The 24,177-nt window shown below is 43.0% G+C and overlaps 1 protein-coding gene across 6 annotated transcripts; it reads right to left on the bottom strand.

Annotated features, from left to right (window-relative positions):
- Position 1: 1 nt before the first annotated feature.
- LOC311140239 (uncharacterized protein) lies at positions 2–23,780 on the bottom strand (the record flags this gene model as incomplete). 6 transcript variants are annotated; one of them, XM_084175190.1, is made up of 9 exons in its annotated part: positions 2–1,503; positions 8,970–9,039; positions 9,169–9,231; positions 12,357–12,432; positions 13,202–13,272; positions 13,466–13,583; positions 14,110–14,243; positions 22,102–22,227; positions 23,667–23,780. In XM_084175190.1, the coding sequence occupies 9 exons, from the start codon at positions 23,778–23,780 to the stop codon at positions 1,421–1,423; spliced, it is 855 nt and encodes a 284-aa protein (XP_084031316.1). The 6 variants fall into 6 exon arrangements, with proteins under 6 accessions (XP_084031316.1, XP_084031317.1, XP_084031320.1 ...); XM_084175191.1 differs by lacking the exon at positions 12,357–12,432 and adding an exon at positions 11,540–11,615; XM_084175194.1 differs by lacking the exons at positions 22,102–22,227; positions 23,667–23,780 and adding exons at positions 18,230–18,544; positions 18,749–19,204.
- Between the last annotated feature and the right edge of the window lie 397 nt (positions 23,781–24,177).

Below are 24,177 nucleotides of genomic sequence, written 5' to 3'. Positions count from 1 at the left end.
ATACGAATCATGGTCCTTTATTTTTGTGTCATGATTATTACAATGAAAACATTACTGGTAACACAATGTTTACACCCTTAGCGTCGAGTGAAAAGTTCCAGTTAAACTTGATGCAATACTTTACTTTTTATTTCTTTATTAATTTTATAAGGTTTGCAGTTCACTTAATTTGCAGAAAAAAATAGTTTAATAATCTATATTGATAAGAGGTTTAATACCCTTGTGTCCCTTCTCCCTATCCCTCTTCATTGTCCCTATGCTTCCATTTTGGCAGTGGAATGCGTAGTGATTGGCTGATCACTCCCCTCCCCTACATCTTATCGGGAAAATTAACAATTAGCTTAGAGGACTAAGGCTGCAATTGGCTAGAATATCTGCGTCCAATTCTGTCTGAAGCTATACGACACTTATATCCCTTCAATGAACTACGACTCATTCACAATTCAATTTCCTGATCTTTAAGTGGGAAGATAACTGCAAAACAAACCGTTCAGTTTACAGTAACTTGTGATAATGGCCCTTTTTGGAAAATGGCTCCATATAAGACAAAATACAAATGCCATGCAACTAAACAAAACACTTCTCCCTTATAAGAAATAAACATGTCACCCCCAGCCCATACTTGTAAATGAACACAAAATATTTGACAAAAGGTAGCACAGTTGTGGACCCTCTGGGCATTGGCACAGTAGAAAAGCAGTGCTTGTGTAGGGATATTCCAGCAGAGGGTGAGTGGTTAGAGCGGGACAAGGGTTTGAGGCGATATGTTGGTAGGGCAAGTGGTTCAGATGGGGGATAACAGAAGGAGAGGTAATGATCAAAATGGTGGTCCCATTCCAAAGGGAGTCATAAATTGGTAAGAGTTGTTACCCTCGCCACCTTCCTATGTGTCCCAGTGGACACCAAATATCCCCGTAACAAGGGTTGTTATCAGAACAGGAGAGAAAAGCCTCAAAGTATTTAAACGCTTACGGCTAAACAGCTAGCAGCCAAAGAAAGATAATAGGAGTCGCCTCAAAACACGTAAATCACACGCCTAAGCTGGAATGTGTCAAATTAGAAACCTGTGATTAACACTTAAGATGTGGGTGCTTGAGTAAATGTTGCCGTTTTGAGACTTAAAGACTGCTATGAAGAGAGGCTACAAAAAAAGGGGATGCTCATCAGGAGAGCATCCGCAGATACTGGGGTGGAATGTGGGAGAGGCGGTCAGCCATTTTGGTCTACTGGGGAAACATGTTTGGCTAGGTGTGGACTGAAGAAAGTGCTACCTTCACCAAAAAGAATGAACAGCCCCCCCACCCCCCTGCTAAACAGTCAGCCAGCACAGACAGAGAGATAGGACCAGAGGTGAGGGGGTGGAGCGATAAGAAGTGGTGGTGAAGAGGAGGAGGGGCCAGGCCGCAGCTCCAGCAGCCACTCAGAAGCTGTTGAGGTCCTCCAGGGTCTTGTCCAGGGTGGCGTGGATGTTGACATTCTCCTCCTTGGCGTTGGCTAGCGCATCTGTAAATCACACACAAAGAATGAATGTAAGATAAGGATCCTCCTGGTGGTGAGATGAGGATGTAAGAGGCAAGACATTGAGATGTTAAAGTGGTGTTTGAGTTTTGTCAAGATGTCTACTACACTATAGTGGAGCAATGGCGCAACATCAAGGGCTAAACCATCTCAATCCATATGACAAAACCTCCTGATAGCATAAAATCAGTACATGACTACTTTGAAAACAATATACCTTGTAGCCCTCATTTACTCTCTATTTCTGTAACTCAGAAACGGCATTTCTGCAACTCCACAAGCCACAACATGGTATAGCAACTGGTCAGATATTGAAGTTGGAGATCCCCCATAATACCATGGGTCAACAGATATTTTAGCAGTACCTCAAAAAAGGGGAACTTACACCAAACCATAACATTTGAATACAACTTCTCTAGTGACAGAACCAAATATGTAAGCCTTAAATCTGTGGAACAAAACCCGGGGTGACTATTAAGGTGAATTCTATGACAGATCTTCATAACTCACAAGGTCTCCATAGAGTAAAGAGAGCCATGTTGTATGCTATACATTGTGGAGGTTTGGTATCACTAGAGAATAATTCCCTATTTAACTACAGTATAAATCACCTTGAAACTAACACAGCCCGAGCTACTGTATTGCCTTATTTATCTCTGACAGAGCGAGAACATGGCGTGATCTACTCATACTAACATTACAACATTTAACAAAAATAAGTCTGACCTGTCAGCTACACTTTTCTAGCAGCTACATTTACAATTTAGGCCTTTAGCAGACATCCTTATCCAGAGCAACTAAAAAGCACCCTAAGGAAAAGCAAAGCTAAAAAGATGTTTAAATATGTCCACAGTTTCAGCCCCCCTCAGGTTCTCTGGCAGGTTATTCCAGAGGCTGTGGGCATAACAACTAAAAGCTGTCTCTCCATGCCTCTTGGTCCTAGGCTTTGGGATAGTTAAAAAGGCCAGTGCCAGAGGACCTGAGGGACCTACTGGGTACATAACTTAAAAGCATGTCTGACATGTATTGGGGTGCACAATCGTGGATTGACTTAAAAACGAATAGAAGATTCTTAAAATGTATTCTAAAACACAGGCAGCCAGTGCAAAGACCTCAAAACCGGTGTAATGTGTGTTCTCTGTCTGGTCTTGGTCAGTACCCATGCTGCAGCATTCTGTATGTTTTGCAGTTGATCAATGGCTTTCTTGGGTAGACCAGACAGGAGAGAAATACAGTAGTCAAGCCTGTCAACTTAAGGTAGCTAAGTACGACAACCACATGTCAGTCAGTGAAAACTTCCTTCAAAGCAGTGAACAGCAAAATCAGTGCTATTCAGAAAAGACAAGTCCATGTGCTAGTGTAAGAAAGTACAACAGTAGTGGGTTTTTTCTTATTCTCACTATGAACATGTTTTGATTTGTACTGCCTGCATGGGACAGCAAGTGTTACAGTTATGACTATTTAATTAACAGCATATTGGTTGATATGCTAGTATAGCTATCATCTCTAGGTTTCTCAACATTAAGCTTTTTATTAAACTGGTAAGAGACCCTCCATGAAATCTTAGCTGGCTTGAACAAGACAAATATTTGTAAAAGCATACTAGCAAAGTTAGCTAGCAATTTATTCACTCAGCCAGCTTCTGCTTAAATTTTTGTAGCCAACCTAATTATATTTCTAACTAGCAGTAGCACACAGTCATGGTGCATTAGATGGAAACAATGACTGTATATATATGAATGGACAAAGCAATCAATCACATGACACCATTCATTCCTATGTGAAGACTCAATAGCACATCTAATGAAGTCAGTTAAGATGGCGTCTCATTGAGACATAATATGCGCAGTTAGAGCTACTCCAGGAAGTGACGTTGCAGGCTAGCTCAGTGCTGCCCCCCCCCTCATTGAGTAACTCAAGTTGAAGGCCAACCGGGGTAGCGCAGGCTGCCATTAGCAACTAAAATGTCCTGTGTGCAATTTTAAAATAACATACATCTGGTGTATTAGAAGCAATTATTGGTACCATGATTTATTATTTACTGAAGATTTAAATTTTTCCATTCACTATAATGAGGGGATCCTGTTTTCTGCTAACAATCCCTGCAGTACTGCGGTAAGCCTTTAACTTCCGTTGCTTAAATGAGAGGGGGCAGTCGTTATCCCCTGGATGGAAACATAAATCATTTGGTAATGATTTACTTAAATTGCCTACAAGAATGTAGCCTAATATACATTTTATAATAACGTTTACAGACACACACTGCATTCGGAAAGCATTCAGACCTGAACTCTTTCCGCATTGTGACGTTACAACCTTATTCTAAAATTGATTAAATTGTTTCTCCCCCTCCTCAATCTATACCCAATGCCCCATAATGACAAAGCAAAAACAGGTTTTTAGAAATCTTTGCAAATGTATTTTAAATAAAAACGGAAATATCACGTTTACATAAGTATTCAGACTCTTTACTCAGTACTTTGTTGAAGCACCTTTGGCAGCAATTACAGTCACGTCTTCTTAGGTATGCCGCTACAAGCTTGGCACACCTGTATTTAGGGAGTCTCCCATTTGTCTCTGCAGATCCTCTCAAGCTCTGTCAGGTTGGATGGGGAGCATTGCTGCACAGCTATTTTCAGGTGTCTCCAGAGATGTTCGATCGGGTTCAAGTCCAGGCTCTGGCTGGGCCACTCAAGGACATTCAGAGACTTGTCCTGAAGCCGCGCCTGTGTTGCCTTGGCTGTGTGCTTAAGGTCGTTGTCCTGTTGGAAGGTTAGCCTTTGCCCCAGTCTGAGATCCTTAGCGCTCTGCAACAGGTTTTCATCAAGGATCGCTCTCAAGGATCGCTCTGCTCCGTTCATCTTTCCCCTCAATCCTGACTAGTCTCCCAGTCCCTGCCGCTGAAAAACATCCCCACAGCATGATGCTGCCACCAACATGCTTCATCGTAGGGATGGTGCCAGGTTTCCTCCAGACGTGACTCTTGGCATTCAGGCCAAAGAGAGAATCTTGTTTCTCATGGTCTGAGAGTCCTTTAGGTGCCTTTTAGCAAACTCCAAGCGGGCTGTCATATGCCTTTTAGTAAGGAGTGGCTTCCGTCTGGCCACTCTACCATAAAGACTTGATTGGTGGAGTGCTGCAGATATGGTTGTCCTTCTGGAAGGTTCTCCCATCTCCACAGAAGAACTCTGGATCTCTGTCAGAGTAACTATCGGGTTCTTGGTCCCCTCCCTGACCAAGGCCCTTCTCCCCCGATTGCTTAGTTTGGCCGGGCGGCCAGCTCTAGGAAGAATCTTGGTGGTTCCAAACTTCTTCCATTTAAGAATGATGAAGGCCACTGTGTTCTTGGGGACCTTCAATGCTGCCCAAATGTTTTGGTACCCATCCCCAGATCTGTGCCTCGACACAATCCTGTCTCGGCGCTCTACGGACAATTCCTTCGACCTCATGGCTTGGTTTTTGCTCTGACATGTACTGTCAACGGTTGGACCTTATATAGACAGGTGTGTGCCTTTCCAAATCATGTCCAATCAATTTAATTTACCACAGGTGGACTCCAATCAAGCATCAAGGATAATCAATGGAAACAGGATGCACCTGAGCTCAATTGAGTCTCATAGCAAAGGGTCTGAATACTTATGTAAATAAGGTATCCGTTTTTTATTTTTAATACATTAGCAAACATTTCTAAAAACCTGTTTTCACTTTGTCATTATGGGGTACTGTGTGTTTTGTGATAAAAAAATATTTTAATCAATTTTAGGATAAGGCTGTAACGTAACAAAATGTGGAAAAAGTCAAGGGGTCAGAATACTTTCCGAATGCACTGTATATCTGCTGAAATGTAGGTAACCTGCCTTTTCAGCTAAATTTGATACACAACTTTATTCTACAGTTGTGAGTCTTGTGATTTCTTTATGGAATGGCTGAATGAGAAGTGGATGATCGATATACCAAGACTTTATGACAATGTTAGACTAAGCATTAAAACTGTCAATCTGCGATTTCTACATATATTGTTTGGGACTGATATAGGCTAAACCCATTGATTCTTGAAGAATATATCTTATGAATGCCTCCTGAGCATAGTATAACTGGCCTACCCCATCAGAACCCAAAATATAAGCTTGTTTTACTGCATTGTTTGCAAACAATGTAAATGTAAACAAACACTGTATATCCTCAAAACATGGTTAAAACTATGGTTTTTATAATCATGGACGGTCACTCCTTGCGTCCATAGCTCAGTCTTATGATTTTGATGGTGGTTGCATTTCTCCAGCCTCATCCCTTTACCAAAACAGTGGTGGGGTGACTAATTGTTTGAACTGCAGATGCTAAGAATATAACTTTTAAAACAATTAATTCATTGGTCTTCATTTCAAAACATGTTGCAAAAATCTCAGCAGTACCTTTATACAAAATGGCACCATTGAATATTGTGATCGTGATTTTATGCTATAATATAAGTATGCTACGGTAATATTATCCCTGTTCCACCCCCTAATGCATTTATGTAAAGATAGCAAACATAAGGTAGTAATAAAGGGTTGTCTATTTAGTTATGGATGTGTGATGAATTCTGTAGATTTATGTAAATTACCAAGTTCCTATTTTGCATTTTGATAGTCATTGCTCAGTCGACTCATTTTGTGCAACCACAGGCATGTCATTTTGATGTAATTGAATAGTAATAATTCATTTTAGGCATCTTGTCAAACTACTTACTGTTGCATTAGCTGTACAATGACAATGCTGTGTGTACTGATACTAACTGTGTTTTGAATACCTACACTGACTGAGCGAGTCATTATTATTACAGGCTTTTCAGCTTCAGTAACAAGGATGAGTGAGAGTGAATTTACCTACACTTTCAAAAATCATAAACGTGCAAAAATGTTCCTGATGCCAGGTCACATCAAAAATACAATATTTGCACAATTTCAATAATTAGTGCACTGACCAGGTTAACGCGCTACCAGCATCTGTTTTTGTAATCTTCTTTAGGTTATTTTACATATGCAAAAATGCTATATTTGCACATTTGTATACTTAGTTCTGACAATTTAATAATACTTCACCTGCAAATCTGTTTTGAGCTTTCCTCTTTTGGGTCACTTTATAAGACGTGACTCAGAAGGGTGAAAGAAGGGTAAAGGTCTGTTCCACACCTGTAATCTAGGATTACACAAACCTGGTCTGCAAGACTGGATCTTCTTTGAGTGATCACCAGGACATATTTCAAAAATGTATGTGTGTCTTAAGGTGTTATGCCTTTGGTCTTTGGTGCAAATTCAACAAATGCAGCATAATCTATCCTAACATTCATTCATAACGGTTTTAAGTGCTTATTGTGCCCACATTAATGCTTGTGATAACATTTTCTTGATCAGAATACATCCATTTTTACCCTTAATTTCCATGAGGGAGGGGTGCATCAGACCATACTGACCCACCTTTGGTGACACAGGTGATGCAAATCCATGCCAAAATGCCTAGTGGAGTGAAACCAATGAAACCCAGACAGTGTGGACAGCCAAAAACCAGTGAACTCAGACAGTGAACTCAGAGAGCACAGACAGCCAAGGCATTATTTTCCCCCCTCTCTTCATTAGGTACAGAGAGACAGTCACAAATACAGAGTGTGTGTGAACATGGGTTTGTCAGAGGGCGAGCAGTGCAGTACAGATAGGAAAGGAGTCCAGACAGATGGACAAAAAAAAAAAGACAGTAACCCAGAAACTCAGCCAGCGTGCTGGCCGCAACTGTGCCAATGACAAAGGGAGATGGAGAGAGAGAGAGAGAGATGAGAGAGAAGGGTCTAGAGAGATAGGAAGAGACAGACACTGGTGACTATGAGGAGGGTATGGTTCTTTCTCTCTAGAAAGGAAAGGGGGAAAGAGGAGGAGGAAGAGAGCGCGCAACCGATGTGGCAGTTCAGGCAGACCGAATTCAGAGTGTATTGGGTTTTCCAGAAATCTAACGAGTCCAATTTATCTGAAATACAGAGATGGAGCAATGGCAATTTAACACTTCAAATAACACACCATGGTTATTGTTATCATGGGGTGTAAAACACACAGCAAACCTGCAATCCATGCAACTCCAAAACACACCATGCAAGACCGGAGTTAAAGGACAACTCCACCATTCTTCAACCTCGTTTTCATTATCACCAGCACAATACCAGTGTCAACATATGTAAAAACTGCGCGTTTTGTTAAAAATGTTAAAGTTCTACCCGATGATGTCATCAAAAGTTTAAACATTTCAAAAACAGTGATTTTCAGACAATGACATTCACGGCGACGTGGAGAGCAAGCAAATACCCTCCCTTGGGCTAGAAACTCTTTGCAGGTTTTGAAAATTGCTTTTATTAATCCTACCCTGTGATGTCAGAAGCATAATTTTTTTAGGACCTTTTTAACAACAAAATCATAGAAACGTGCTGTTTTCACATATGTAGACACTGGTTTGGTGCTGGAGATGATGAATGATGTTAAAAAGTGGCGGAATTGGCCTTTAAGTGTATTACAGTAGAACACTAGGAAAGTCAAACTTGTAATGGAATTAGACTGATACAAATCGCCCAACTAACCAGGCAGATAACATACACACGCACTGCAACTCAATAGCTTCAAATGGAATCCCTGAGCTAGACTAGAGTCAAACTGATTTCCATTAAAATATATTAACTTTGTGTAAGTAGGCCTATGTAATAGTGTGCGAGCCATATCTACATATCAAAGTATCAGTGTTTGTGCCTTGTGTTGTACTGTTGCCAAGGTGACAGCTCACATCCTTACTTTGCAGAAGTGAGTGAAAAGATAAAAGGGGAAAGCTCAAGGTCTCTGGATCTGTTCTTAAACCACTGCAGATTTACTTGTAGCTACCGTATGCTTGTATCCATCTACAATGTGCCTATCCCTAGAGTGAGAATTCAAATGGTATGTTTACATGGGTGTAGATGCATGAAAGTGTGTGTACATGGTAGGCTATGCCTCAATACATTGTTTAGTGTGATACATTTTCCAGCACAAACATCCAAAGGCTACCAGAGCCCATTCCACTACAATAGTTCCCTAGCAACTCAACTTGTTCCATCCTCTTATGACAGTCTGCATACTGTTACTGAATCATACTGTTATTAACACGCAATAGCACACTCCAGTTCAACCCACACCACACAGGCATCTAAATGAGTATTTACATGGAGGTCATGTCATTGAGGGCATGGTCCAACTCCTCACTAATGGCTTTGTACTTCAATTTCTGTGCATAGAGCTCATCTGTGGGCGCACAGAGGGGAGAGGAGAAAGGGATGAGGAGAGATGTACATCAAGGAGGATGGAGAGAAAGAAAGCCAGAGAGGGCACAGGAGGGAGAGTACAGTTTATAAAACCTTATAACAGTCCTGTGAATTGCAACAATGTGGAGAGTGAGAGTCCTACCTTCCAGGTCATCAATGGTCTTTTCCAGTTTGGCCACTGATCTCTCAGCAAACTCAGCACGGGTTTCAGCCTATGGGAAAGTATCACAAGTTTATTAAACCCCCCACCACAGAAATACAGGCACATACCACAATAATGCTGTGTGTATGGACAGTCAACCATTCAGAGCTTCATTATAAGTGTTTCTGGGGAATCTCACCTCTTTGAGTTTGTCAGTCAGGATCTTGATCTCCTCCTCATACTTGTCCTCTTTCTGGGAGTACTGTAGGGGACAAAGGGGGAGGAAGAAAGAAAAGCCAATCAGAGAACCACACGTTTGGGACACTAGAGAGTCCTCAGGCCTTTTCAGGACAGCACATCACAGAGCATTCACAGAACAGCCATGATTCTTCTGTCATGTAGTAGAAAGAATCAGCTCTGCACATTAGTGGAGACAGAAAATGACAAAACAACGCTTAAGACAATAACTCAAATCTGTTTTCAGCTATCAGAGGTAGCTGGCAGGCTTAAGGCCTTACAACAGCACTTCATTTAACTGCATAACCCTAACATCTTTCCAACTCTAGCAGACGTGTGCTATGCAACAACAAAAAAAGAAAAATAAGAGGGTGGCGGGGGACGGGACATCTGCGACTGTAATGAGGAACAGATACTGACCTGCAAAGAAACCCCCTGGGAGGGGGGGGGGCCTACAATTAGGAGAAACTGATTCTTATTATTCCTCATCCCTTTTGAGTACTCAGTCTGGTCATAAGCTTTTGAATGTGGCTGCTGTACTATTTGTGTTTGTGTCGAAACAGGTTGCCAGTGGCAACTCCAACCACTACCACCACAGACAGAAGGGGTAACCCAGACACGGCACGGGGCTATACATTTAGAATGTTCTCACCACTAAATGTGGTAGTGAGAGGAAGTCCAGTCACGGGTAGTGAGAGAGGATGGAACTAGGTAAAGCTGGGCCGACATTTCTGTTCCCAAAACTAGAATCTGTTATGGACACAGTGCACTAAGTTTTAGACCTGACGCGTCGCAAAAAATCGCGTTGTTTAGAAGGAGTGCAAGGTCGAATTGAGTTTGTGCACACGCGCACTTCAGAGGAGGCGTTCCCTAATGGTAATATGCTACAACGCACCAATATGATCTCACTAGCTCATGCTTAGCCCACCTCGTTGTTCTGCCCACTATGCTTAATTTGCTCCCACTGTAAACGACACAGATTAACTATCTTGGGTTAGTTATAAATATCTTTGCTACCACCTTTGTGCGGACTGAGCAGCAACAGTGCAGTGGGAAGGCATGGGCTGTGACGCTTTTGAGAGAATGAGGGAGTGAGGTGTGTCGACTGATCGCGTGACTCAACCTCAACATGCCTGAGGAGTTTGAGATGGACCGTTTTTCTATTTGTGCAGCTTTCAATGTAGCTAGAGTTTGGGTGGGAGAAGAAGAATGAAAACAAAACAAACAGGCTTCTCTCGTCGGATGACATCATTGGCAGACACTCGTCTGGCAATGGGAGTTTTCTGAAAAGGCCTCTTTCTCTGAGCTACAGAGCACTGGTGTTGTGCAGTAGTGTCATCACCCTAAAGGGGGGGGGTGGGGTTTAGGGGAGATGTGGGTTTGCATTCTTGCAGCTGCAAAGTCAGGGTGTGGCCTGTTATCCAGAAGAGCTTAAGGATTACATCACAGGAGACAACCACCATGCAGACTCCCCTTATAGCTCTAGCTAGCCTCCCTCCCTGCCCAGAAACACCTTAGTTAGAACCAGTCCTGGGCCCCTTCAGATGGGGGAGAGGAGTGGATGTTCATGGTTGAGGAGAGAGTCCCTGGTGAGCTTGATTTCATGCCTGCTCGTATGTACTTCCTCGTTCCACCTTTTAAATGGCAACAGGAGAAAACATGTGTATCTGGAACATGGGGATGGAATTTACTCAGGGTTGGCAAGCCTTCTAGAGCTGTTAAGAGTAATTCTCTCTACGTTCCAGACAATCTAACGTCTGACTTCGTTGCTGCCTGGGATTTTGTGTGGCTGGCAGTTTGATTGGTCGGTTCTTTGTGGTTTCATCCAAATAGAACTCAGCTTATGTTGCACATGCATGTGGTTACTGGAGTATGTCTGAAACGCAACTGACTTGCTGAGGCTGTGGGCGGGACGCAATGCCAGACACTGTTACAAGGCAAATAGGTCTACCTCTACTTTGATAAATGAAGTTGTTGGTGATGACACGTGGCATTATAGACTAGAGTCAAGCATTTTGTAACATATACCAGTACACATGCTTATTAAAACATTACAGATTAAAAAAAATACTAAGTTAACTTTATCCCTTAAAGTAAACCAAACATTTGAAATTCAGGTTATGCACTTTCACAACATCCAGGGTTATGGTCATCATATTGTAGTTAAAAGACATTCACCAGCAACACTCATTTTCCATTCCCCTCATTTCAGTTCAATAAGGCTTTGGAGGGTTTTAGGTGGTCAATGGACCTGTAGTTGTCTCCAGGACTGGCCTGGGTGCAGTTACGTTCAGTTCCAAAAGCATGCAGGGTTTCCCCTCCCTCCTTCCTACCTTCTCAGCTTGGGCTTCCAGGGACTTTAAGTTATTGCTGACATTTTTCAGCTCCTCCTCCAACTCGGCACATTTGCTGCAGTATTTTTTTAGTTTTTTTTGCGGTTCATTTGGGGTTGGGTTTTTTAGTAGGGTGTGGGAATAGGGGATGAGGAAGAGGGTGGATAGAAGAGGGAGGGAGGTGAGGGAAATGAGGACAAAGGTCAATAAGGTGGGGGGAAAGGAAAAGACATGTGACAATGAACAGGGGAATTAGAGGGTGGGGGGGTAGAGAAAACAGACGGAGAGATTTACAAAGAGAAACACAAGGAGAGAAAGGCATGAACTTTAACCTCGGAGGAATGGGACCGAGACCATTCTGCTACAAACTAAATAATATCCCAACAATACAAAGCATAGACTTATCATACTGATAAACCAAGGGAAAATGTTTGTGGTGAAATACTCTTAGTAAACTTGGAATATGGAGCGCCTGTAGGTCTCGATAAAGCCGGCTAAATTCATGCGGATGGTATGCAGAGCGTTTGAGAGAGAAGGAAAAGGGAAAAGGGGCACACATGAGAAGGGGAAAGGATCGCGGAAGCAGCAGCTATAGAGCGGTCAGTCATGCAGCCAGATGAATGCGGGAATTTATGTTAACGAGGGCAGGAGGACTGAAAATCCCTGTGTGCATTCCTGGTCCTCACAAACCTGGTTCAGAGGGTCGTGTTTATGGACATCTGTTATGAAGACCCTAGTCAGACATTTTGAGGGTCCCCATAAGGCACCATTTCTGTGTCCTGTAGTTGGTAAGAACAGGGAGAAAGGGGGGTGGTACCTTGTCCTCAGAGGCCTGCAGGCTCTTCAGTGATTGGTCGAAACCCCTCAGCTGCTCCTCCAACCTCCGGGCGTTGCTGTTAGTGAGTAGGAGGGGGGTGGGGGGTGGGGGTCACATGACACGGAAGCACATGCAGAAAGAGAGCAAAAGAAAGAGAAGGACAGAGAGAGAATGGACAGAGAAAGACATAAGATGGAGGGAAAGAGAAAATGGTAACCGACAAAGGGACATGTCGGTATGGTAAACCCAGGACACATGCACACACAACAGGCACATACGTATGGGGAGAGGGAGGACAGATTGGATATTATCATGGTACTGTTATGGCATTCCCACTTTTATGCTAATGATAATTTGCTAGTTTAGTGCTAGCAGACATTTGAATACTTATTTCCTATTACAGCGATACTACAGGTAATTACAAAAGTAACAGTATCGTTCTGTTGCATACTAAATGCAGCAGATAAACATGTCATTATAAACACCTCCAGTTTACTGTTTAGTAAAACAAATCTTCAAAACAGGTAAAAGTAAAGTGACATAAAAGTGGGTGTGCAGTTACTACTGCTGTGATGAGAGCTGTGAGGAGAGCTGTAATGTGAGCGAACGCGTCATGCAAAGCCCGGGCAGCCCGCCGTGTTGGGGCCAGTTTAGTAACGCCATGCAAAAGGTGTGGCTGAAACCCATTGTGGCTTTAAACTTACTTCTGCAGTGTAAGAGTGAGTGAACTGATGAGTGTTTATGTGTTCTGCTACAAGCTTAAGCAGATGTAGTGTCTGACTGCAGGGGAGAGGCACAGTGAGATTGATTGTGTGCACTGTGACGTATGTGAGAAAGCGACTCACCCCTCGGCCAGCTCCGCCCTCTCCTCTGTACGCTCCAGATCACCCTCAATGATCACCAGCTTACGAGCCACCTGTAGGGGTAGAGAGAGAGGAGGAAGAGAGCAAATGAAATGAAAAATAAAATATAGATAAGAGGAGGAGGAAGCAAGAGAATGAGAGAACTAAATAAGTGGTGATGTGCGATCCAAGACTTCTTCAGAGGCCACATCAGAGCCTTGTTCTAGACGTGTGACGTGTGTGTTGGGGGGGGTCTGATGAGCTCACCTCCTCATACTTGCGGTCGGCCTCCTCAGCGATGTGCTTGGCCTCCTTCAGCTGGATCTCCTGCATCTCCATCTTCTCCTCATCCTTGGAGGCCCTGTTCTCAATCACCTTCATACCCCTGAGAGAAAGGGAGGTAGAGAGAGGAAGACAGATTGGCATGAGAGAGCCAAAGTCTTTTGACCTTAATTCCCATACTACAGTGTATTGCAGCCTTAGCTTTCTGCACAGGAAATACTGTAGGAGAAACACAGGTGAGCATATATCTGTATAGTTTGGTGGCAAACTACCTCTACAGCTCTCCTCTTCTGCTGATATGTGATCCCTATGGTGTCAGGACCCTATAATGCAGGCCAGATCGGAGGAGGGGCACTGATACAAAGAGGTCAGGGGGCAGTGTGTGTGAGAGTGAGAAAGTGTCCTAGCCTATATACAAACCTGTTCATTTACCCACAGGGTACTCCCTCAAATAGGCTACTTCCAGCTCACACCCACCAATGACCTTGTCCCACATCCTCTCTGCTTTAAAACCCTGACAGGAAGTCAAAAGCCTCCCGCTTAGAGAAACAGGATGTGGCATCAGAGGAAGTGAGGCAACCCGGTGAGGATTGAGAACACCACCCCACCTCCACCCCTTCAACACACACCTCTCACTCTCATCTGCAGCTTTCTCTGCCTCCTCCAGTTTCTGCAGAGCAGTGGCCAGTCTCTCCTGGGCCCTGTCCAACTCCTCCTCAACCAGCTGGATACGCCTGTTCAGAGAGGCCACCTCAGCCTCAGCCTGGATGGGGAGAGAGAGGGACAGAGAGAAGAGAGGTTATTAAGAAGTAATGTACGCCATAAGCTCACAAATGCCCTTTGAGACACACACCGATACAAGCCCATCTTTAGAGAGGCCTCTTCCAACACAGACAGCACATCATGACATACCGATACCTTTAAAAGTCACTAAATAAGGATATGTGATATTTCACACCAACTCAACCTTTGATATAGAGAAGGATTACAGAGTGATGTAGCCTACAATCACATAACACACTGGTAGAGTGCGCCTCAGCAGAGTGTGAGTTACTATGACATAACAACCAGCAGTTATACTCAGACACACACAGGCCTGTTTAAGGACACACCTCTCCCTCAGCCCGTATGTGTGGGTGAGAGAGAGAGAGAGAGAGAGCGCAGCACTCTCCAATGAACTGGAACAGAGCTGGGAAAGTGTGAGTGTGTGGTTGCAGAGTCTTTGTAATGGACACCAACCCGTCACATTTGATCACCATAAGATTCGGATACATTTAATGCACACAGCGAATCTCTCCCCGATTGATGTGCTGGTGTCTGGGTTAGACATGCCAGTGGTCTCTATGGCCATGAATGGCACTAATTGGGCACACCAGCCTAGATGACTGTGCTGCCTACCCTGGGTGGGTCGGGTATGGAAAAGCAAGGGCGCGAGAGAGAAAGAGAGAATGCACAGAGACGGATGAGGGGAAGGTTAAAGCACTTGGAGTGAATAAATGTTTTAGTGCCTTGTAGAGAGTAGCCTGGCTCTGTTCTCACTCTCCATGCCTTGGAGCAGAGGAATAATGCGTGTCAGAGAAAGAGCGAGAGGAAGGCAAAGAGCAGTGAGAGATGGATAGAAGGCTTACTAAGCCTTAGATAGCCACAACCAGATGGATAGATCAGAAGGAGGCTAACACTGACACAGCTTAGTATATACTGCGAAGTACATTGAGGATTAGGACTTCATTCTTTTGGACTGTCTATTACTAGTCATACCTCCATGTTCAGTCGCTAAATTGTATGTATGTACCATCTAGTAAATCTGGATGAGACCAATCATAAATGGGTAAAGAGTTTGTTCAACTATAGAGTTGGGCGCCATGATGCTGCTGCCACTTTTCAAATAATGCCCAGGAGACGCTAGCATGACAGCCATGGAATCATGTCATCAAAGAGTATCAAAAGCTTTTAGGTTGAAACCACAAACTCTTATCTATGGCTTTGGGTAAGACCATCTGTCAGATGAAAACAATGTAAATCTAACACTAGAATATTGAGACAGACCACCAAACTAAAAAAAGAGGGCAATGAAAGCACAGCACCTTTCAGATGTAGATGTTTACGGCAACACTTGATTAACTACCCCTACTATACACATACAATAACCAAAGGCAACCTGCTGTGGCTGTATGAAAGAACGATGTCGGAGCACAGACAAACCCGGTTGCCATGGCACTGGCATGCAAGTGTTTGACAGCCTGCACGAGGAATGGCCTTCTCGCCAACGTAGGCCAGCGCCATAGAGATATGCAAATCAGCACCCCCTCAACAGCCCTGGCCCCTCCGGATCCCTCACACCCTTGAAACATCACTGTCACCAATGAAAAGAGTGCTATTAGTTAGCTACTTCCTGTTTGACCAAGCACATTCTGGAGGTGGTATTTTGCAGCTATGGTGGTGGATGTATGAATTAATTTACTATTCTAGATTATTGGAAGTGAGGAGCATGTGTATGCATCTTCAAACTCCTCTATGGTGGAGAATGCTGTAGCACAGAGACATTTCAGCTCTAGCCTTAAGAATGAGGTTTCTCTAGTTAGCTTGGTGGTGTTTAGTGTTTGTACACCTTATGACCAAGATGCAACATGATCCGAGTCTTCAGAGGAGCTTATGTAGAAGAGTAGTAGCATTTCTGAAAGACTTCCAGAAGGCCGAGTCAGACAGGTGTAACGATACAAAATAACTCCTCCAGGCTAGGCCTGATGATTTATTCTGTGGGAAAAGGGCCAAACATTCATTGTCAGGTTGTCTTCCTCTTCGGTCACTTTTTTAAAATGTGTATATATGTGTATGTGTGTATATATATATATAAGCACGACTCAAAACCAACATTTTTTTGTCATCCATTGTAATTTCCTCTGACGGCAGCGGCAAAAAGGCCCCACCACAATCAGTTGGCAACCACACTTCCTGTGCACCATAGTAGAATGACTCCGCAGGAGCCTTACACTCGGTCTCACCCGCATCCAGCGCGGGCCTCTGTGCTAGAGTATAACTGTTGTCCAAGAGACGCTCTCATTTAAAAATGACTGTCCACAGTGTAGGCCATTTATTTCAGTCAAAAGCTCTGGAATAGCCGTATATATCCAGTCAGGTACTGTGTTGCATTTGTTTTGCTCCAAATAACAGTAGCACTTGTGTACCTCCCTGAGAAAGACACTGAGCGCATATCAGTGACAACATGCATGTCTTGTAGGAGTTTTATCATGGGATGAAAGGAGAAAACCATACGGAAACATATGCTTCGTATCATCTGTGTGTGACCAGGTTAATCTAGAATTTAACAAGAGAATTACAACTGGGGACAGGGCCAAAGTAGTTCGCCATAAAACCGCAATAAAGAGTGCAATAAGTGTTGCACTTTGTGGCAACCCAGGCACTTACATCACTAGCTACTAGTTAGCTTAGAGAGGATGAGGAATTTGGCAAGTTGTTGAGGGCCAAGCCTAGGGGCAAATATTTGAAATTCCAGTGAATAGGGAAATGCAGGGACAACTCAAACTATTCAAAGCATTTGACCGACTTTCAATCATGCAAAACATATTGGAATTAGCATTGCACAAATAAAACATATCCAATCAATGAAAGACGCAAAGACCTTCGGGTACAATTATTCTGAAGATAATTGGAAATGCAGGATGCCCATAGAGATGGATAGAGGACACATCTTTGTATCTGTGCCATTATAGCCTTTGCGACAGCATGGGTTGGTTGCTTAGCAACAAAAGTGCACAACTATGGGGAAAAACAGATTGGGTTGGCTTAGATTGTTGACAACATGTAAGCTATATTTGGTCTCCAATGTTTTTTGAAAACATAAATCAAATGTACACAATGAGAATTTGTCTCAAATACATTGTTACAGTTGTTGGTTAGCTAGCTAATTTGAGCCATTATTAGCATTGACATGAAAGCAGTAAAAACACCTCAAAACAAGACATGGTATCAAGAACATGAAACGTGCTGAAACGAGCCACTTACGACTCCCCACATGGCAGTTTCTTGTCATTCTTGTTAGCAATTTGGCCATCCAGAATAACAACATGATGACTTCTGCCCCAAGGAAGCGCACACATCGTTCGTCATGTTGTCAGCTAACCCATCTATTGAAACCATATCCATTTAAAAAAGTAGTCACTTTTCTATTTCGTGTTATTATTATTTTTTTAGTGTAAAGCCAATATTGGTGTTTTATCACCACCTGTAGTGCTGGAGTCCTGAACCAAATCTTGTGTCTCATTCATTTATTGAGGCCACTAGATGGCTGTTATAGCTTAAAGCCATTTACAAACCATTGCATCCAATTTGAATACAATGCGCTGATCATTGGCTGATTGCTCCCAACCCATTGGAATCCCCACCCAGTTGACTACTTTAAAATGACACACAATGTCAATGTCCATGCTAAAACGAGTTATAGCCATGATGAGCCTTCTATCTCTCTCTATGAGGACGCCCAACTCCAGCTAGCTGGCTATCTGATTTAGCAGGAATTTGTCACATCTTTCACCTCCAATATGAGGCTATTAGACCCAGCCAGCTGAAGAAACCGACAAAAATAGGTGCTAATGGTAGGGGGTTCAGTTCAAACAGTACTCGAAAGTTGCCATAGCATCACAAATCAATGCATCTAGCTACGACCTGTAACTAGCATCTGGATAATTCAAGGCCTAAATTCAAGGCCTAAAAAGGTTATTTCAACTTTACCTGTTCCCTTGACCGCTTCTCCTCTTCAACCTGTCTTTGCAAGATTTCGGCTCTTTCCTCGGCTTCATCCGCCTGTTGCTGCAAAACTTTAATTTTTCGCTTCACTGCCTCGATGCTATTGGCCATTTTCTTTAGTTAATTTAGTTTGCAAGCTAACTTAGCTAACTTGCAAAGTTTGAAAACGTGTTTTTGATACTAGCTCGTGCAGGATGCTAATGTTAGTCGTTCTAGTTTGATTGGTTGCAAGCTGGCAAACGTCGTTCCCGATGCGATGTTTTCCCGAAGACACAGCAACGCCCCGTCAACGAGTCCAAACTGGAAATCAGAACAGAGCTTCGTTTCTTTCAATCTAACGTTACTCAACACTGTAGGAAGTCAGCTTATAAATAGTCTAAATTAATTCTTAACGGCAGACAAATGTAATGTGCATAAAAACATTAAACTCCAAGTAGTTAGATTGATAACTATGCCGAATGAATCAATTAGACTAGCTTACAAACTGTAAACCAAAGTTTTCACCTCGATGTGTCAATGGACAGACAGTGAGACAGCGTCGTTAGCTAGCTAGCGGCTAAAGTACATGCTATAGGTTCGAATGGCAGTTCCAACAACACGAATACAAGTAGAATTTTCCTTTTAAGCTAAATGTATGGGCGATGGTTCCAGTTGTCTATTGAAGACGAATAAGTAAATTGCAGCGAATTTGGAGGCAAGCTGTGCAAAGAAGACGGTTGTTCGGTCTCTCTCTCTTTCCCTCCACTGCTGAGTTGCCTTGTTCTCTTCTCTTCCTTATTTCAACAGACAGCACGCTTCCGGTCTACTCCGCCCTGTCAAAGGGGAACTAACGCATTATATATTCCCGCCACCTGAATCATTTTGACTTTTTCCAAATGATAACGCAATAAAGTTCCCCACCGCAAAGACAATGAAACAGTAAACAAATCAATTGTCATATTTAGAGCTAGCTAGTAGCTCAACCTGGTCTCAAAACATTTCGTATTATTATGTACGTAAATCCGAGACACTAGAAATAGTATGAAACGTTACGTTTCGTATGGTATGTATTAATTTATGGATGTCCATCACCCATTTCGCATGATATATTATGAATTACAATTTGTATTACATGTTACAAATTAGAAAAATGTAAAATATGTTACGAACTTGCAAAACATTCAATATGTTTTTCGAATTTGCAAAAAGTACAATATGTTACGAATTTGCTAAACTTATGATATGTTACAAATTCTAGATAGGTGGCTAACGTTAGGTAGCTGGGTAACATTAACTAGGCCACGGGTTAGGGTTATGTTTAGGAGTTAGGTTAAAGGGTTAAGGTTAGGGTTGGGGGAAGAATTAGCTAAAAGGGTTAAGGTTAGGGGAAGGGTTAGCTAAAAAGGGGTAGGGTTAGGGGAAGGGTTAGCTAACATGCTAAGTAGTAGAAAAGTAGCTCAAAAGTAGTAAATAGTTAAAAAGTTGCTAATTACCTCAAATTATAAATTTGTTTGTGATGAGATTTGAACTCGCAACCACCCCGACCAACCACCTTACTTTCGTTTTTTCTTTAAGTAACCATCTGTCTTATGTAACCATACCAAATGTAACATATCATATTAATTTGAGTGTCTTTGATTTACTATTACTATGTTACGTCTAGTCTATGAGACCAGGCTGCAACACACACACTAAGCACAGACATCAATTCCAACATCTGTCTATTCCACGTTGGTAGAACGTAATTTCATTGAAATGACATGGAAACAACGTTGATTCAACCAGTGTGCCCAGTGGGTAGTAATAAGGTTCAGCTGAAGCAATATCTTTATTTTTCATGTATTACTTGTGTCACTATAGGTCTAGGTCCTGTCTGCAGTGCATTGTCATGGAACTCTTGGCTAGCTGCCCTCAGCTCACAGGGCCATCTGTCCAAGCTGCATATGCCAACTGGCCAGGTCATTATCTGGACTGGAGAGCAGTGAGTGGTTTGATTTAGCATAAAGAAGATGCATACTGCCGTGTAATGCTTTGGCTAATTGTGAAATGTGTTGGCTTGAGACCCTTGCTTTTAGCCCATGCTCAGTTGACACATCTTGCGGAATAAAAATGTTGTACGTGATGGTTTTAGTGTATGTAAAGATTAATTCCCTGGTATTCAATAGATGTGCGATGGCTTACATTGCGTATTACTGCTCTTTTCCCCAATGTATCCAGAAATGTGCACCATGGTCCATGGGGGCTGTCCATGGACAAGCGTTGTTGTCAAGTTGTATGTGGACGTGAGAATGGCTTGTCTTACCACTAGATGTCCCTGTGTTAACACATACTAGCCAGACTTTGGCTGAACCGCTACCTGGGCTTGAGGAGATGATGAATATGACGATATCTCCTCTCGCCCAGGATCCTTTAATTCAAAGTCCAATTAATAATGAATCACGAGTGGCGTTACATTTTATTTTAAACGTAAGTTATGATTTAAATTAATTAAATAATCAAATGATAATTGGATACTGTATGAGTTATTTTGCTCTGCCTTTGTAACTCTAACCGAACAGTGCAATGTCAAAAATAAGACTGCAGTTGATGTCTTGCCTGTTTCTTAAGTCTCTTGTCATTTAATTAAGGATCAGGAAACACTAGCAACTCCATTAGAAGAGAAAGTAATTTGTGCCACCCACACGTCTCCCAATACAATGTTCCAGGAAATATTATCTCAACAAAGAGCAAGCCAATCGTTTGACAAGCGTCCCTAATCCTCAGTAATGGAGCAGTGGACACCCCAGGACTCCACAGTCGATTACACCAGTCTGGGAGTAGTTTGAAGGTGGAACGATATTAATCGTCCCCACTACACTCTCCCAAGTCAACGGGAACACAATGATGACAGGGGGAATAACAGCAGTGACATGGCGACACTATTAGCACTAATCCCCCATTGGCTGCCGGGGGGGCTAGTAGCCAGCTGGCTATGCAGAGTGACACCCTGTCTAAATCAATTTCACCCCTTCTTGGATGCCAAGAGGCTTTGCACTGAAATGGCACTGCAGGGGGTGGTGGGTTGCAGGAGGAGGGTGAGCAGTATATATTTTATGGCAGACCCTGGATGGCCATTTTGTTTTGTGTTTTGTGGTTACAGAATGCCACAAGCCAGGGTTTGTAATGGCCCCACAGTACATGTAGATCTCTCCACCTGACTGTGGATGTCTCCTGCCTCACTGACGTGTCTTGTTGTGGCTCTGACCCTTGAGACTAACTAAAGACTGAAGGGATATTCTGTCTTGGCAACTGAGACCACAAGTCATGACACCATGCTATTAGAGTGTCTGCCACCTCTGAGATGCCACACGAGCCAGGGCATAGATGTTGTTATGTTTATCCTCACTGAGGATTCTGGTTCCTCTTAAGGTCTCTTACTGCTTTTCTTCTTTAAGGCCTATCTACCACATGGTATGGACCAGCAGGGGGGTTTGACAGCATTGTGTTTATGACAGTGTCTGTGTGGACATGGGCTTTGCAACCCCCCCCCCCCCCCCTTCCTCCGCCCCTACCATTCTGACCTCTCCTGTTTTAAACCCCATGGTATTTTGGCATAGGAGAGAGAGCCTTCTCAGGGCTTTGCCATAACAAGGCAAACTATTAGTGCGGCATGTGGACGTGCTATATCAGGGAAGTACTTCCCTGACAAAACCATTTAATCATTGTCATGGACAAATAGGAATAGAGGGATCAAAAGAAGGTAGAGAAAGGGTGTGGGCCTAAGGGGTTGAGCTGTGTGTGTGGAAACTAATATGATGGGAAAAGAGGCCTTGTTTGTATGTGTGGGTGTGAGAGAGCAGTTTGTGTGGTGTGCTGTTTGGTGTGCCAACAGAACTTACATCTGCAGCTTTCTTGTCTGCAACCTCCAGCTTCTCCTGGGCATCCTTCAAGGCCTCAGAGTATTTGTCCAGCTCATCCTCAGTCCCCTTCAGCTTCTTCTGCATCTGGATCAACGCATCGTCATGCTGACAGAGGGAAAGAACAACAGACAGGGAGGAGTGGGAAAGAGAGAGACAAACAGGCAGAAAGAGAGGAAATGGAGAGACAGTGAGGAGAGGACAATAGAGCGAGGGAGAGACAGTATGAGAGGATGGTTGAAGGGAAGAAACTCAGAGTAAGACAAGCCAGGACATGTGAAGACCAGGCTACAGAGTGGAAAGAACCACACATACAGCAGCAAGACGTGAGAAGGAGAGGTCAACATCACAAGGTTTCCAAAAACATATTTCCATAGGACAAAACTGTTCATTGAAGTCATTGGGAGATTAGAGCACACAATCATGTTAGGTATCACATATTTCAGGGTACGGTTCATTGCTTATTGAACAAGACTATTTTGGAATGTTATAAATAATGATTGGTCGCCTTTGATGAGGAATTGATCCCAAACATCCACAAGTACACAGCAGCCTTCGTCCCTGGCCTGCTGTGTAAAACTATTGTCTGTCCTTGTCGTTGTTCCCAACCCTACTGTTGGATTCCAACTTGGGGACAGGAGGACAGCTGTCACTGTCAAGAAGAATGCCCACACGCACAGTCTTATTATAGTTTTATGGAGCTATATAATGGATATAATGTCTCTCTTTGTCTTTTCCTGTGACTTTCTGTCAATTAAGGTTAGGACTTTATAAAGGCTCCTGGCTGTCAAACTTGGATTTGTCATTTGGATATTTTTTTCTACGTTTTGGTAGAAATACCAAGATAATTTTTTGCATTCTTCAAACAACTCCGCCTTGAACTTCCTAAATATTGTTATCATAGAGTTTAAAAAAAATACATATGTAACCGGTGTGAAATGGCTAGCTAGTTAGCGGTGCTCACTAGTAGCGTTTCAATCGGTGACGTCACTCGCTCTGAGACCTTGAAGGAGTTGTTTCCCTTGCTCTGCAGCTTTTGTGGAGCGACGGGTAACGGTGCTTCGAGGGTGACTGTTGTCGATGTGTGCAGAGGGTCCCTGGTTCAAGCCCAGGTAGGGGCGAGGAGAGGGACGGAAGCAATACTGTTACACATACACATAGTTAATAAATATGGTATATGCCATAATATATATTAGCTTGAAGAATAGTTATTATAATTTGTGTTATTTATTGTTAATAACACTTAGTGTGTACATAGGTTGCTTGCCTTCTCTAAGTAATAATTAGCTTTTAATTATTCATATTAAATTCAGCGTTAACAGACCCATTTTGAATTTCAGCTCTATTGTAAGGCCTCAAGATTAACCTTCAGTTGACCTCCCCTAACCAAGGTATGGTTAGCATCTTAGCAATTGTTGGCCTACATGTGTTAGCATGGTATTCGGCGTGCAAAGTTAATCAACTGTGTGTGAGTTAGCATCACCTAATTACTTCCTAACTAGAATTCTACTGAGAATACTAGGCTAAGCTAGGCTAGGTGTCCCCACCTGCTTGCTCTTATCCTCAGCTGCATTTTTGTCAATCTCGGACTGGTCAGCCGCTTCCAGAGCAGTCTCCTTATCCATCTTCAGCATCAGCATCTTCTTCTTGATGGCCTCCATATTGCCGGTGTTTGGTTAGGCTCACGAGGCGAATAAATAAACGTGGATCACTTTCTGGAGAAGGGCTCAAGGAGGATGAGTTGGAGCCCAGAAAGAGATAGGGAGAGAGATGGACGGATAGAGAAAGGGGTGAAAAGAGAGAGGCCAAACTCAGACTATCATAGGGTGGGTGGTTTTATATTTGGTGGAAGGTTGGCCACTCCCCCATCCTATGCCACTCCTCTAACCTATTTTAAGGCTCCTCCACTGACCAAGGCCTCTAAACTCATTACACACACACTGGTATTTCTTCTATGGACATGACACGTCCCCTCTTAAAGTCCACCCCCAAAAATGAACTACTACTAATAAATGTCTCCCAGTTTAGAAACCACAGTCATTGTAAGTTGTAAATCAG

The sequence above is a fragment of the Coregonus lavaretus genome (genome assembly GCF_964263955.1).
Source record: "Coregonus lavaretus genome assembly, chromosome: 13".
Taxonomy (NCBI): domain Eukaryota; kingdom Metazoa; phylum Chordata; class Actinopteri; order Salmoniformes; family Salmonidae; genus Coregonus; species Coregonus lavaretus.
Note: the sequence above shows the minus strand (reverse complement) of the source record. Positions and strands in the feature narration are given on the sequence as shown.